Below are 15782 nucleotides of genomic sequence, written 5' to 3'. Positions count from 1 at the left end.
TTAGGTGCGACCTGGTTCGTCACTTTCTTCTTTCCTGCGCCAGGCCTAGGGCCAAAGGAACGATGTGACGAACTAACCATCGCAGCCTTAGCTTGGTTCATGAGATCCTCTGCTGACTGAAGTTTAGTCAACAACTCAGCCAAGGTGTAATTTCTCTTGTTCATCTCAAAGTTGAGCTTGAACTGCTGAAAGCTAGGGGGAAGACTCTGAAGGATGATAGTAACTTGGGACTCGGCATCAATGACAGCTCCCAAAACCTTAATTTGATTGAGGTGGCTCATCATCTCGAGGACATGGTCCCGCACAGACGAGTCTTCCTTCATAGTCTTGGACATGATACTCCGAAAGGCTTATGACTTAGCCGTTCGATTCTGAGTACCAAAGAGATTTGTGAGATTTTGCATAATATCGGCGGCAGTAGCCATGGCGGCATGCTGATGTCTAAGCACTGTTGACATGGAGACCAACATATAACACTTAGCCATCTCATTTGCCTTATGCCACCATCTATGCGCATCTCTCACTGCCTGCGCGGCGTTAGTCGCCAGGACTGGGGGTCGTGGAGTTGTGAGCACAAACTTGTACTCATCAGCCGTGAGAATGATGTCTAAATTTTGTTTCCATTCTATGTAATTTTGGCCCTCGAGTTTGTTTTCTTTAAGAATTGCAGAAAGAGGATTGAGTGACATGTTGACGATTTAGTTTGCACTGCAAAACAGAATATTTACTATTTGTCATAAACTTATGTGATGAAATTGAGGAGATTAACCATAAAACTTTTCAAATTCTCACAACTGTAAAATTAAAATTTTGTACCCTCAAGCAGAGGTCAATACGCATTAAAATTTTAACATTTTTACTGGTCACAACACCGACGAATAGTCCAGAGACCGCAGCACGGCATGGCCGCCAAATGTTGCCTAAGCACGACCATCAGATTTAGCATTCCAGAATCTCGTTTCTACAACACACTCCCATAACAATGGTCATGCGTTGATAATAAGACCAAGCTATCTCGTAAATTCTGTTTGAACTTCTGAAACTTGTAATTCCTTAGGATTATTGTCCTCACAGCATGGGTGGCGATAATATTGGAAACAACTTTCTAGTCCATACTATTTACATATAAGAAGTCCACCTATATGAACTCGCTATTTCTTAGGATTATTGTTCCCACAACATGGGTGGCGATAAGATTTAGAAATTAGCTTCATAAGTTGTGGACCAATCATTGGAGACCATATACAAACTTAGTTCGTAATTATCGCTTAATTAAAGGCTTAGTTAAATTCTGTTGGTATTTAATTGACTGGATAATTAAATCTTTTATAATCTTTTAAACATCTTATTAAATGATAATATATTAATTATTAAAGTTTAATCCATATTCATGTCTACTATAAGATTTATCTAAAATAATTAATTATTTATATCTTTGACTGACATGAATAAATAAACTTAGATTAATTCCTTATTAAGATTGGGAAGAGAATAATATATTTTATTATTTAATGAAATCCTACATATTTATCCTTATAAGGATTCTAGATATATAATACAATTAGGAAACTATTAAATTATTCTTGTCCATATCATCTAGGAATAAAATAAATATATTTATTTCCATATATATAGTCAATAATCTAAATATTCCTAAAATCTAGGGAAATCTTCCCAAAATCTTTTATTTCCATTAAATAATAATATTTTAATGATATCTTTTAATTTAGGAATCAAATAATCATTAAAATAATCTTTCATTGTTATCTTGTCGTACGAGGTTGGCATGCACGATGAACGATGAAAATCTACCGGCGAGCATCTCGCCGGAACAGCGATTTCGCCGGCCAGCTGCCGCCGGCAGCCCGCGCGATCGCGCGGCTGCTTCCTTCTCCCTCTCCGGAGTTTGAGCGCCAAGAATCTCCCTGTGTCGACGTCGCCGATCGCGCGGCGCCTGCTGCACTACTCTGGATGATCATCTATCTCCGGCGACGAGCTCTCGAAATCTAGCAGCCATCACACAAGGTGTCGCCGCTCCAGATTTCGCGTCTCACGGTCTGGACCCAACTAGGGTTAGGGTTAGGCTAGAGTTAGGGTTTCTGGGCGGCAGAACCGCTGCTGCTCTCGGACGAGCAGCGGCTTCCTATAGCTACCACCGTCGAACACCGACTGATCTGGGGTGAAAACCGCCGCGGTCTTGCCGGCGCCGTGGATGAGCCCTTGCTCGTTTACACGTCGCCGTACGATCGCAGACATCTTCCCACTCAATCGGCCGCGTTTTTCTTGGAGTTCGCCGGGACCGGTGGTTTCGCCGGCGGCGTGCACGAGTCTACCCTCGTCAGCGCGTCGCCGGTCAATCGCCTCCCTCGCTCCCACTCACTCTACAACCCTAATTTGATCGCATGTCGCGCGATTAATCTCGATGCAAGCGCCGACGAATCGCACATCTCTTGCATTCCATAAATTTGAGTTATTTGTTTCGATTGTTTTTGAGTTCATCATGCATAAAATATAACTAAAAACAAGAACATGCTTTGAAAACAAAAACGCATGCATACATGAATTTCGCGAAATTTAAATCCAAATAATCAGAGCCAAAAACTGGCTTTGATACCAATTGAAGGAACTGGCAACGGAAGCGCTCACATAAATCAATTACATAATAATTCTGATCTATTTAGCAGATTATTTAGACAAATTCTATTCGCGTAAATATCACATGTATCATGCTCATAACTCAAATAAAACATGCTTTAAATTAATTGAAACCTAAAACATGCTTTTCTACGGTTTAGCCATTATACCATGATGATTCTCCAAAGAATCGAAGATAGCTAGCGCCTTCTCCACGTGAAGATCTTTAGTACAAAACCATAGATCTTCTATCTAGTTCCCGGACTGTAAACTAATATCAGGGTGGGCTGTTCTCACCAGTATACTAGGACTTAAATAAAGAAGACGGAAAACCAATCACTCGAAGAAGAGGAAAAATCGTCCTCTTGCTAGAAAGAGAGAGGGACGAAATTTTGGAAGAAAATAATGTGTGTTTTCTGTCTCCTTTATTCTCCTATTTATAATAAGTCACATATTGGGCCCAGATAGGAATCTATGGAAGGCTTTGGATATGGGCTCCTTGCTGGGGTTTGGTGCCCTTTGCACAGCGGAAGACTTGTACATAACAAATAAATCAGACATAGGATCTATTTGACCGATCATGCGATTAATCAATTCACATGTTAAACAGATAATTGCATGCTAGAACACAAATAATTCATGCTCAAAGAAAGTAAATCCCAAATCATGAATTCTACGGTTTAAAGTTACCGATTTGATTCTCCAAAGAATCGTCGATTGCTTGCGCCTTCTCCACGTGATGATCTTCAATACTAGACCACGGATCTTCTCTCTGGTTCCCGAACTGTATCTCGATATCAGGGTGGGCTGATCTTATCAAAATACTAGGACTCGAATAAAGAAGACGGAAGAAATCCTTTTGGGAAAAAGAGTAGAAATCGAAATCTCCTTCAGCTGGGGAGTTCGAAATTTTCGAAAATTTTGAGAATGAAAATTGTGATTATTCTGTCTCCTTTATTCTCCTATTTATATTAAGTTCCTTTTGGGCCCAGACAGGGATCTATGGAAGGTTTTGGATATGGGCTCGCCCAATTAGCTTTTTACTAATTAAATTGAACCCACAATTTAATACAAGCTTATATTGGAATATTACGAGCAGCCACTACAGAAGTAATATTGAACTCTCCCCATCCAAATCCGAAATTACAAGTAATCCGGGTTTCCACTTTTATTATTTATTTCCCGCGCTTAAGATATAAATGTCCATTAATTAATCAATGTCTTCTATGGACTTAATTAATTAATATCTTATTAATTCCAAGAGTGGACTTAGCAAGAAATATTTATTTATTATTCATAGAGTAATAAAACTCCAACTGGCCAGTTTTCCGAATAATAAAACCTTGTTCGAGCTCCTCTTGAGGACATTATCAAACGAGACTCACCTCGTGCACGATTCAACATAATAGCAATCCTAGCACCGCTAGATATTAATCACCACTACCCAATATATCAGGATTATTGGGTTGCGAAAAACCCGCACCATTTGATAAGTCAAAGTAGTGCATAATCAATACCGTATGCTCAATACTAACATATGTAGATTAAGAAAAAATATTTTATCAAGACCTAGTCTTTCAGTAGATAGCATAAAGACACGTCTTGCTGTTAGATCCGTTCAGTGCTATACCACACCAATGTCATCTTATTTCAGTAAGGCTTAGAAATATGCGGACTGACATTGCAACCTTTCACGATAGGTAGTCTAAGCCTATCTAGGTTGTGAAATTCTTCTTTTTCTTTTGCAAAGCATTGCATAGATCTGACCGTGTTACCTTAAAGTGGACGACGCCCACAACCGGTCTACTAAGCAAAAGGCTTAGACTTTGTTTACTTCTTATGCATTTAAATGTTTGTAAAACATCTTATAAATGCACAAGCAAACACAATGTAATAATAATAGTGATTCTATTCGTGCGAGACTGCTCGAATAATACTGAATCGGGTTAAAAGTGGATTGTAGAGTTTTACGTATACAAGCAAGATTCTATTCGCGTGAAACTGCTCGAAACATGCTTTTCAGTATACCAAACCTAACAATCTCCCACTTATACTCAAAACATGCTTTCGAGTATACCCACTGCCAAAAACTCTCCCACTTATACTCAAAGCAGGTCTTGGTACTAGATATATCGAACTACCATTCATTTCACTAAGTGAAAGAAAAATCTGCTTGGTTGTTCTCTGATTATATCTTTGTCACCATAATGTCTTTGCTGCGTACTTGATCTTTAATTAATTTCATCCCCATATGTGATTGCTTAGCTTAATAAACTCGTGTGTCCCTTGAGTTAGCCTTTACTAGAGTAATCCAAAAATAATACTCGTAGGCATACTCAAACTTGCGATTAAAGCTATTAGGAAGATATTCCTAAGGTAAACACATATTAAAAGGATGACTTACTCGATCACTGATTAGTCATAAAACTAAGACAGTGTAACCCCAAGGACATTACATGAATGACTGGTAAACTAGAATATAATTACTAGTCTTTCTCAAGCACTAGGGTATATTCATTACCTCAATCAAAATCCTTTGCCATGGTTAATATGATATATACTTGCTATGCATAAGCACAACTAATATCAAACTTAGTACATATTATAGCATATATGAGACAACTATCTCCGAAACTAGTCTCATAATTCTTGATCTCACTAAGCATCAAACGACACTTGACTAGAGACAAGACAATTCCATCTTGAGAGGTATAAACCTTTTCATGGAATTTCTAATGCTTAAATGTTCCAAGCAATGTGTAGATATAGGATTCCTAAGAGAATCTCAATATTCTTTCTAGCATCTTAAAAGGACTTAGATGCTTAAGAATGTAATTAGTTTCTCTTAAATCATTTATCTTAAACTGGGTAGACAACCAGTTTCCTATGCCAGATGTCAATCTTAGTTGTTTGCAACTTTTGTAGATTTCATCATCGTAGAGTACCAATAATACCACATTTAATGCACTTTCAACTTCCTGGTGCTTACAGCACTGCTATGGGCAAAAGTCAAATTCCAGATATTTGACAATTTTGATAAAACACATATACTCTGATTTAGATGCTTGCCTAAGACCACGAAGGTCTTTATAAGCTTCCAATCATGTGTTTCTTGCCCTTAATTACATATCCATTAGAATGTTCTAGTAGATGACTTCCTCAAGACTTCTATTTATAGAAGACTGTCTTGACAATAATACATACATTCTAATTTATGTAAGTTCTAATAGACAATATGATCGAATAAATCCTGGCACAACGATAGCGAGAAGATAATTCTCTTTGGGCATAACCCATTGTCATTGTCTAGCCATTTGAGATCCATGTTTACTCTTGCAAATATACTAGCTCCCACTGACTGACACAGCCTATAGGTAGTTTTGCAAGTCTTGTAAAACATGTTGTCTATCTTAGATTGTAGTTTGAAATCTATCACCTTTTCAAAGATGAATATCCAAATGAACCAATACTACATTGTAGTTAAAGGGATTATGTTCAAGTTGATCTAAGACTGAGTCTTACGACACTCTTAGACCCATGAACTTGTTGTGTTCCAGTGGAACGCTCCCACTACGATATGGTTCTTACAATGTTAGGTACTGAAGTTGATTTTATTAGTGCAAAAGTTTCTAATGGTATGACTTCTTGGTAATGTGGAAAATCCGATATCTCTCTCTTTATTTTGAGAGTTATCACGCTGTTAGGCTTGTAGTTCATCTCTTGATCTTCATACAAGAATTATATCTTTGAAGATTACAGAACTTATAACCTTACATCATTTGGGAAAAACCTTAAAACATGCCTCAGTACTCAACTCCAATTTCTTGGACACTTTTCCAACATGTGTTGGAACAACATTACACCTTGAGATGTCCTAGACTAGAGACACTCTAGTCCACAACTCGTGTTTTGTAGAAGGTACTGATGTTGGTAGTTTCTTTAATATTTATCCCATCAATGATAAGATTTTAATGAGTACAACTCATCTCTTAATCAAACTTGTCTTAGAAAGACTTTGATTCCTTCTTACATAACTATCACATTCATTAGATGAATGCTTGGATTCGTTAATGGAGATTAGACTCCCACTACTGATCATAACCCTTTGCTCGTCTCCTTATGGTGTAAACCATTGAGACTTGCTAGTCTTTCTATGCTGCACTTCTATAAGTATTCTGAATCTCTTGAAAAATCAAATGATTCCAACTCATAGTTCATTAAACAGACTTTCTCAACTGTCAAGCTATTTAACGAAATGTTAAAATCTTGATAGTCTAGATCAGTTCGAACAATTTCTAAGTATTTTCTTGGCCTTAAGGCTAAGAGCCATAAATACTTTATCATTCAATGATTAAGAAGTTGATGTGTTGTTGAATACTCAACCTTGTCGCACTTATATTATTTTAATACTATGATGCCTTAAGCATCAACCATAAAACAATAGTTGAGCATTAATAGCTCCCACTGCAACAAAAACCTAACTGGATCAAGATCTCTTATTTAGAAGTTGCATTGTCATGTAAGTCATTGTCCTTCTGTAAAATAGGTCAATCCAACTCACAAAGCATCTTTTCTCGCTTTAAACAGACTTTGATTGACAATTCAGGCTCTCCCATTTCCATATCTAGTCTTTTGTTCAAATGAACTAGGACTTAAGAAAAATGCAGCCTTTATGAATTCGTCATCTATTATGTTACTTTCCTCTAACAGTAATATAACGACTACTAGTCTGAAGATTTTCTACTTTTCAGCTAAACCTTCTTGTAGTCATTTCTTATTACTTTAGGCGATGACTTGTGTGTCAGAAACTATTTGAGTGATCAAAAGATCCTCAAAACATTCTGTCACTCTAGGATATTCCAATCGAATCATCTGGACAGATTCTATTTATATCCTCTTTCATCGTCATTAACCAAGACTTGTCGAGCTACTTAAAGGAAAATAGCTTGACCTTATTCCTCAAAGAACTTGTCAAGTACATGCATAATGCATTCTCGAACATTCTTCGTGGAATTATGTCGAGGAAATGGAGGACATGAATCATTGAGTATAAACTCAAGGTTTTCAGCGATGAGAAACTTATCCATTTTCGTTTCCGGTCTACATAATTTAGGCATTCGAGTTTACTTTCTTTAAGGATCGCAGACAAATATTAAATGACATAATGAAGATTTGGCAAATAAACTTATTATCACATACTCATGCTCAATACATAATCACAAATAACCACAAAACAATTATGTATCTTACAACAGCAATATCAATAAATTGTATCCTCCTTTGGAGGTTAATACGCATTAAAATTTTGACAATTTTACTGGTCACAACACCGACGCATCAATATCTTCCTCCTTTGGAGGTCAACACGCCTAATGCTGCCTAAGCACGACCATCAGATTTAGCATTACAGTATTTTATTTCTACAACACACTCCCATAACAATGTTCATGTGCTGATAACAAAACCAAGCTATCTCATTAATTCTGATTGAACCCTGAAACTCGCAGTTCCTTAGGATTATTGTCCCCAATTTTCAGGTGGCAATAATATTGGGAACCACTTCCTAGTTCATTCTATTTATTATGTGAGAAGTCTGCCCTTATGAACTTACTGTTTTCGTAAGATTATTATCCCTACTTTGTAGGTGGCGATAATATTAGAAAATCAGCTTCACAAAATTTGGCAGTCCAACCGATGGAGACCATATACAACGCACTTGTTGTAATCATCACTTAGATATTTTTATATGGTTTTTGCATAATTATCACATAAGCAGATAAAGCAGATAATCCACTTAAAATAGATAAACACCAAATAAACAGATAAATCCATTTAATGCATGACATTTAAACACAGGATAATTATTGACAATTATTTAATCTAGTCAAGGGAGAATCAATTAAATAATTAAGTTTTATATTGGATCATAATTATCCAATTGCTGATAGGATTTATCAAGATAGAGTTAACTATCTAAATTCATTTAGGATTATTCAAGATTTTATTTCGATAAAATCAAATCCTACAATTCAAGACAACGTTGATCTAAGATTATCATTATTTAAATCGTACTAGGATATTACTAGATAGAATCAGTTCCATCATTGTCCATAAGATAAAAATAAAATCCTATCAACCAAGATTTATACAAATTTTAATTCTATGTAGAATAGACATCCAGAATATATCAAACATTACTTAGGATTTCTTAGATAAATAAATTTATCTAAATCCAATTAATTAAGGATTTCTTATATATCATCTTTATCCTAATCTATCTAGGATATAAATCCAAAAGATAAGGATAAATTGGATTAATACTTATTTTAATCCATCTAAGATTTGTCTTAATAGAATTAAATCTATTCAAATCCATAGGATAAAATAAATCAATATTAATATTAATCCTAATCCATCTAGGATTTAACTTGGAGTAAATCCATATAAATCCATAGAATTAAATAATATTATATTATAATTATTCAAATCTACCCAAGATTTATCTAGGAACAAATCCATATAAATCTATAAGATAAGAATAAAATATTATATTATCACTATCCAAATCCATCTAGAATTTATTTATGAATAAATTCATATAAACTCATAGGATAAATAAAATAATATTATCATTATCTAAATCCAACTAGGATTTGTCTAGGGATAAATCCACATTAATCCATAGGATATAAATAAATGTTAGATTGTCATCATCTAGGATTTAAATCCCTACAAATCCATAAAATAAGGATAAAATCTATAATTAATCCATGATTTAATACAAAATCAAGTCTTATATAATATATAAAATCCACAAAAGATATATTCAAATTTTATTTCCAAATTAATCTTGAATTATTTCCAAAATTGAATCCAAGGATTTGGAAACCCTAATCAAATTTGGAAAGCTTGGTCACGAGAACGAGGTAATGCGACGTCACGCGGGTGGAACCCGCGCGAGCGTCGCGCATAGGACGAATCCCTAAATTCATCCACTGTTGGGGCTGCTCACGGAGGGACGCCGCTTCTGCCCAACGTCAACGCAGCTGCGTCGTCGTCGCTGCTTGCGCGTCGCCTCCGACAGCTCTCTCGGCTCCACAGCCGCTGATGCCTCTGTGACAATGTCGCTGATGGGCTCCCACTCGTCTCGCGAGCTTGCCGAGCCTGACTTCTCCGACGCTGCTGCGTCGACGTCGCTTCGCTGGAGCTGCTGTCGCGTCTCCGGCGTCAGCGGTGCTGCTGCCTCGCGAAACCACCGTTGCCTGCTGCTGCTGCGACATCTCCGACGTCGCTGCCGCCGTGTCGCAGCTGCTCCGGTGTTGCTGTTCGCTGTTGCGACGCCTCTGGCGCTGCTGCTGCGGCGTCGCTTGTGCGACGTCGTCTCTGCAGCCGCCGGCGCTGCTGCCCGGTGATCTTCGACGGAGCTGCGTCGACACCTCTTCCCAGCCTAACGGTCGCTGTTCATGGCAGATCGCCGAAAATTCCAATCCAAAGATTACAAAACAAATTGATATACATTCATTTAAGAATTGGAGTCAACGAACTTAAGTAATCATAATGATTACACAAAAGGAGAAGAACCATTAATTCTCCAAAACAGCAGCAACGATTACATATATTAAATTCGCATATAACGATTAATATTATCATGTAATCATATATATATATAAAACACGCAGAAACGCACAAAAACATGCATTCAAGCAATTCACATAACAATGAAATTAATCCACATAATCAGAGCCAAAAACCTGGCTCTGATACCAATTGCTGGGGTTTGGTGCCCTTTGCACAGCGGAAGACTTGTACATAACAAATAAATCAGACATAGGATCTATTTGACCGATCATGCGATTAATCAATTCACATGTTAAACAGATAATTGCATGCTAGAACACAAATAATTCATGCTCAAAGAAAGTAAATCCCAAATCATGAATTCTACGGTTTAAAGTTACCGATTTGATTCTCCAAAGAATCGTCGATTGCTTGCGCCTTCTCCACGTGATGATCTTCAATACTAGACCACAGATCTTCTCTCTGGTTCCCGAACTGTATCTCGATATCAGGGTGGGCTGATCTTATCAAAATACTAGGACTCGAATAAAGAAGACGGAAGAAATCCTTTTGGGAAAAAGAGTAGAAATCGAAATCTCCTTCAGCTGGGGAGTTCGAAATTTTCGAAAATTTTGAGAATGAAAATTGTGATTATTCTGTCTCCTTTATTCTCCTATTTATATTAAGTTCCTTTTGGGCCCAGACAGGGATCTATGGAAGGTTTTGGATATGGGCTCGCCCAATTAGCTTTTTACTAATTAAATTGAACCCACAATTTAATACAAGCTTATATTGGAATATTACGAGCAGCCACTACAGAAGTAATATTGAACTCTCCCCATCCAAATCCGAAATTACAAGTAATCCGGGTTTCCACTTTTATTATTTATTTCCCGCGCTTAAGATATAAATGTCCATTAATTAATCAATGTCTGCTATGGACTTAATTAATTAATATCTTATTAATTCCAAGAGTGGACTTAGCAAGAAACATTTATTTATTATTCATAGAGTAATAAAACTCCAACTGGCCAGTTTTCCGAATAATAAAACCTTGTTCGAGCTCCTCTTGAGGACATTATCAAACGAGACTCACCTCGTGCACGATTCAACATAATAGCAATCCTAGCACCGCTAGATATTAATCACCACTACCCAATATATCAGGATTATTGGGTTGCGAAAAACCCGCACCATTTGATAAGTCAAAGTAGTGCATAATCAATACCGTATGCTCAATACTAACATATGTAGATTAAGAAAAAATATTTTATCAAGACCTAGTCTTTCAGTAGATAGCATAAAGACACGTCTTGCTGTTAGATCCGTTCAGTGCTATACCACACCAATGTCATCTTATTTCAGTAAGGCTTAGAAATATGCGGACTGACATTGCAACCTTTCACGATAGGTAGTCTAAGCCTATCTAGGTTGTGAAATTCTTCTTTTTCTTTTGCAAAGCATTGCATAGATCTGACCGTGTTACCTTAAAGTGGACGACGCCCACAACCGGTCTACTAAGCAAAAGACTTAGACTTTGTTTACTTCTTATGCATTTAAATGTTTGTAAAACATCTTATAAATGCACAAGCAAACACAATGTAATAATAATAATGATTCTATTCGTGCGAGACTGCTCGAATAATACTGAATCGGGTTAAAAGTGGATTGTAGAGTTTTACGTATACAAGCAAGATTCTATTCGCGTGAAACTGCTCGAAACATGCTTTTCAGTATACCAAACCTAACACTCCTCCAATTAGCTTTTAACTAATTAAATTAAACCCAATTTAATATAAGCTTATAATTGGAATATTACGAGCAGCCACTACAGAAGTAATATTGCACTCCCCATCCAAATCCGAAATTATAAGTATTTCGGGTTTCCATTACTTGATATTTATTTCCCGCGCTTAAGATAGAAACATCCATTAATTAATTATTGTATGCTATGGACTTAATTAATTAATATCTTATATATTCCAAGAGAGGACTCAGTAAGAAAATCTTATTTATTATTCATAGAGTAATTAAACTCCAACTAGCTAGGTTCAGAATAATAAAACCTTATTTCAAGCTTCTCTTGAGGATGTTATCAAACGAGACTCACCTCACGCACGATTCAACATAATAGCAATCCTAGCAACGCTAGATATTAATCACCACTACCCAATATACCAGGCTTATTGGGTTGCGAAAAACCCGCACCATTTGGCAAGTCAAAATAGTGCATAATCAATACCGTATGCTCAATGCTAACGTACATTGATTAAGAAATAATAATTTACAAGACCTCGTCTTTCAGGAGATAGCATAAAGACTGTCTCGCTGTTAGATCATCCTATACCACACCAACGTCATCTTAGTTCAGAACTGACCGTGTTACCTTAAAGTGAACGACGCCCACAACCGGTCTACTGAAACAAAGACTTAGACTTTGTTAAGTTACTTATACATTTAAACATGTAATAAGCATCCATTAAATGTAAAACATAACAACATTATGACAAAAATAATCTGTTTATTCCTCTGGAAAATAAAATAAGAGTTTTAACAGTATTCAATCACTCGAAAGGTGATTTCTTGTATACAAAATCTAACATGCAGTAGAGAAGGTCAGAAGAAAAGGGTTTAGGGTTTAGGGTTTAGGGTGATTCATGAGGCTGAATCGCAACATTGATCTAATGCATCAGAAATTTATATTAGATTGTGCAAGTGCAAACATAGGTCCTACGTTGACTTTTAAGTTGCTGAGTGAGGTTCTTGGTGGGCTGGATTATGTTGGTTGTACGGTTGTAGAAGTTCGAATCTATAGGCGCGACTTGAGAGCATTTACTAATGGGGCAGATGCACAAATAATACTTAATGAAATGAGCCGAAAGAAGGAGAATTGTCCGGCATTCACTTATGATTTTGAGGTGAACTCCAAAGATAGGCTCACTCGTCTTTTCTGGTGTGATCCCATTGCTAAGAAGAATTTCCATCTCTACGGTGATATAGTATCGTTTGACACAACCTATTCAACTAACAGGTATGAAGTATGTTGTTTATAGTAAAATGATTATTGATGTGATCAACTTGCATATGCATAAAACATTTACTGTATTAATGCAATAACTTTATAGAAGGTACTAGTTACTGTCAATAATGAATTAATAGTCTACTGGAATGATGTGAGTGCATAAGTATTTAGAATTCTTAGTTGAATGTAGTAAAACTTCGACAAGATGAAGTATTTACCTAACAGAATGAACTAACTTATAATGCATGTACTGCATGACATTTATTGGATCTTTTTGATCAATCGATTTAATGCAGGTACTGCATGATATTTGCACCGTTCACAGGAAAAGACAACCATGGAAGACCTGTAACATTTGGTGCAGGCTTATTATATAAAGAAAATGTCGATTCTTTCTCATGGTTGTTTGAACGTTTTGTCAAATGCATGGAATCTGCAACAAAATTGATCATTACATCAGGATTTGGGGATGAAGGTTGTTGTGGAAAGAGTCCTTGTTGATACAAGACATCGATGGTGCATGTGGCACATCATGTTTAAAGTTGTGGAAAAGTTACCAAAGAGTCAACTTGGCAATGCAGCTTTGAAAAAGGAGTTAAACAGTTGTGTTTGGTCTGAGTTGATAGAGCCTGAAGAATTTGAAGAATCCTGGAATAATGTAATGGAAAAATATGGGCTTAAGGACAATGAGTGGTTTTCCTCTATGTTTGACTCACAAAAATATTGGGTACGCATCTTCCTTTGGAAACATATTTTATGTCTGCTGAAATATATTTGCCTTTAAATGAAGTATTTTAATTACTTGATGAACTACAAGTTCCTGCATATTTTAGGGATTTTCTAATGAGTTCACTGATAAAGACCACATCTATATCTGAATCTCAGAACATATTCTTCAAGAGGTACTCCAAGTCTCGATCTAATCTTGTTGAATTTCTTATGTATTACAATAATGCATTGGATGGCCAAAGGAGCAACAATAATAGCCTTGAATACTTGGATTTTAACACAATTCCAACTTTGAAAACAAATTCGGCTCTTGAGAAGCATGCATCAACAATTTATAGTGACAGTGGTTTCAAACTAATTCAGAGTGAGATTGAGGAAGCAGTCGATAATGTCACTATGGTGACAGTGTCAACCGTTGGTGAGAATGAGATTTATGTGGTTAATGATAAGTTCTCAAAGAACTGGACAATTTCATAGTCAATTTCTTGTGATTCATATGCATGTGGTTGTAAGATGTTTGAGAGGCTTGGGCTCGTTTGCACTCACATATTTTAGGTCTTGAGAAACAAAAAATTAAAGTTAGTCCCTTATGTCTTACATGGAGGACGCTGGTTGAAGTCTATATTTGTCAAGCCTGTGCATTTTGGTTTTGATGATAATATTGAATCATTTATTGCTGTGGATGAGACGAAGCAGGAATACATGGATATACATGTAGATTTTTATGATATCGCATGGCTTATTGAGGGAGATGGTGGTTAAATTTGTGCATTTAGACATATTATGGCTGAAGGGAAAAAAGAAGTACTTGGTGAGCGAAATGTATTGTCTACAAGTGAAAAGAGACAGATGATTGAGAATTTTTATGGCTCAGAAGTTCCTAGTGAAATAGAAGTTCATCCACCTGATGTTGTCAGCACCAAGGGTTCTGGTCGACGTCACGCCTTGAGAGACAAATAAGAGAGTTGTCGAAGCCTGGTCGGAAATGTGGCAAATGTGGCGAGATTGGTCAGCATGATTCAAGGATTTGTGACAAGATACAGGAATTGAAGAAGAAGAAAAAGAGGAAACAACAATGTTGAGGCTTGTTGTTCTGTTCTGTAACAGTAGTTCTGTTCCGTCGTTTATTACTTCAGTGGGATATGTTTTGTTCTTCATTTTTTAAGTTCAGTACTTCAGACCCGTAGTTTCTTATTTCATTTACACTTTGAATTTGAATTAGTTTAAACTTTTTATGAAAACAGATCATTAGCTTATTAATTGATATGAGGTTATTAGATCATTAAATAGAATATTTAGTTCATTTATATGTGAAAATAACACAGCAGTTAAATTTAAACCATAAACCCATACAACGCAGTAAATAGATACTTCATAATAAAAGTTTGATACTTCATTATTATAGATTTTCACTTCATTATTACTCCCTCCGTTCCATAGTAAATGGAGGCAAAACTTTTCGGCACGGAGATTAAGAAAAATTGTGTTAGGTGAGTTAAAGTAAAGAGAGAATAAAGTGAAAAATGAAAAAGGTAGAGAGATGAAGAGAGAAAAAAGTAAGAGAGAGTAAAGTAGGTGTGGGAAAATGTGTTGACTTTTACTAAAAAGGGAAATGACTCTATTACTATGGAACGGGCGGAAATGGAAAAACGCCCCTATTACTATGGAACAGAGGGAGTATAATTTATTACTTCATTCTACAAATTAACTACCCAATGAATTATATCTATTATCCATTGCGACATTTAAATCTAATATAGAACAACATTAATAAGCGAAGTACTTTATTTTGAATTGCTCAAAACATATCTATGTATATTTCAAAACTTAACATGCTAAA

At 36.2% G+C, this 15782-nt stretch overlaps 1 protein-coding gene across 1 annotated transcript; it reads left to right on the top strand.

Moving 5' to 3' along the window:
* The first annotated feature begins 12848 nt into the window (after positions 1-12848).
* Positions 12849-14419, top strand: LOC125195051 (protein FAR1-RELATED SEQUENCE 5-like). Its single transcript, XM_048093255.2, has 4 exons — positions 12849-13222; positions 13510-13561; positions 13674-13940; positions 14099-14419. Exons 1-4 carry the CDS (start codon positions 12849-12851, stop codon positions 14417-14419), a joined length of 1014 nt encoding a protein of 337 aa, XP_047949212.2.
* Positions 14420-15782: the final 1363 nt, after the last annotated feature.

The sequence above is a fragment of the Salvia hispanica genome, chromosome 4 (assembly GCF_029641045.1).
Source record: "Salvia hispanica isolate PSC_SH4W2 chromosome 4, Shi_PSC_v1, whole genome shotgun sequence".
NCBI lineage: Eukaryota > Viridiplantae > Streptophyta > Magnoliopsida > Lamiales > Lamiaceae > Salvia > Salvia hispanica.
The sequence above is the reverse complement of the archived record's forward strand: the minus strand, read 5'-3'. Positions and strand labels throughout refer to the sequence as shown.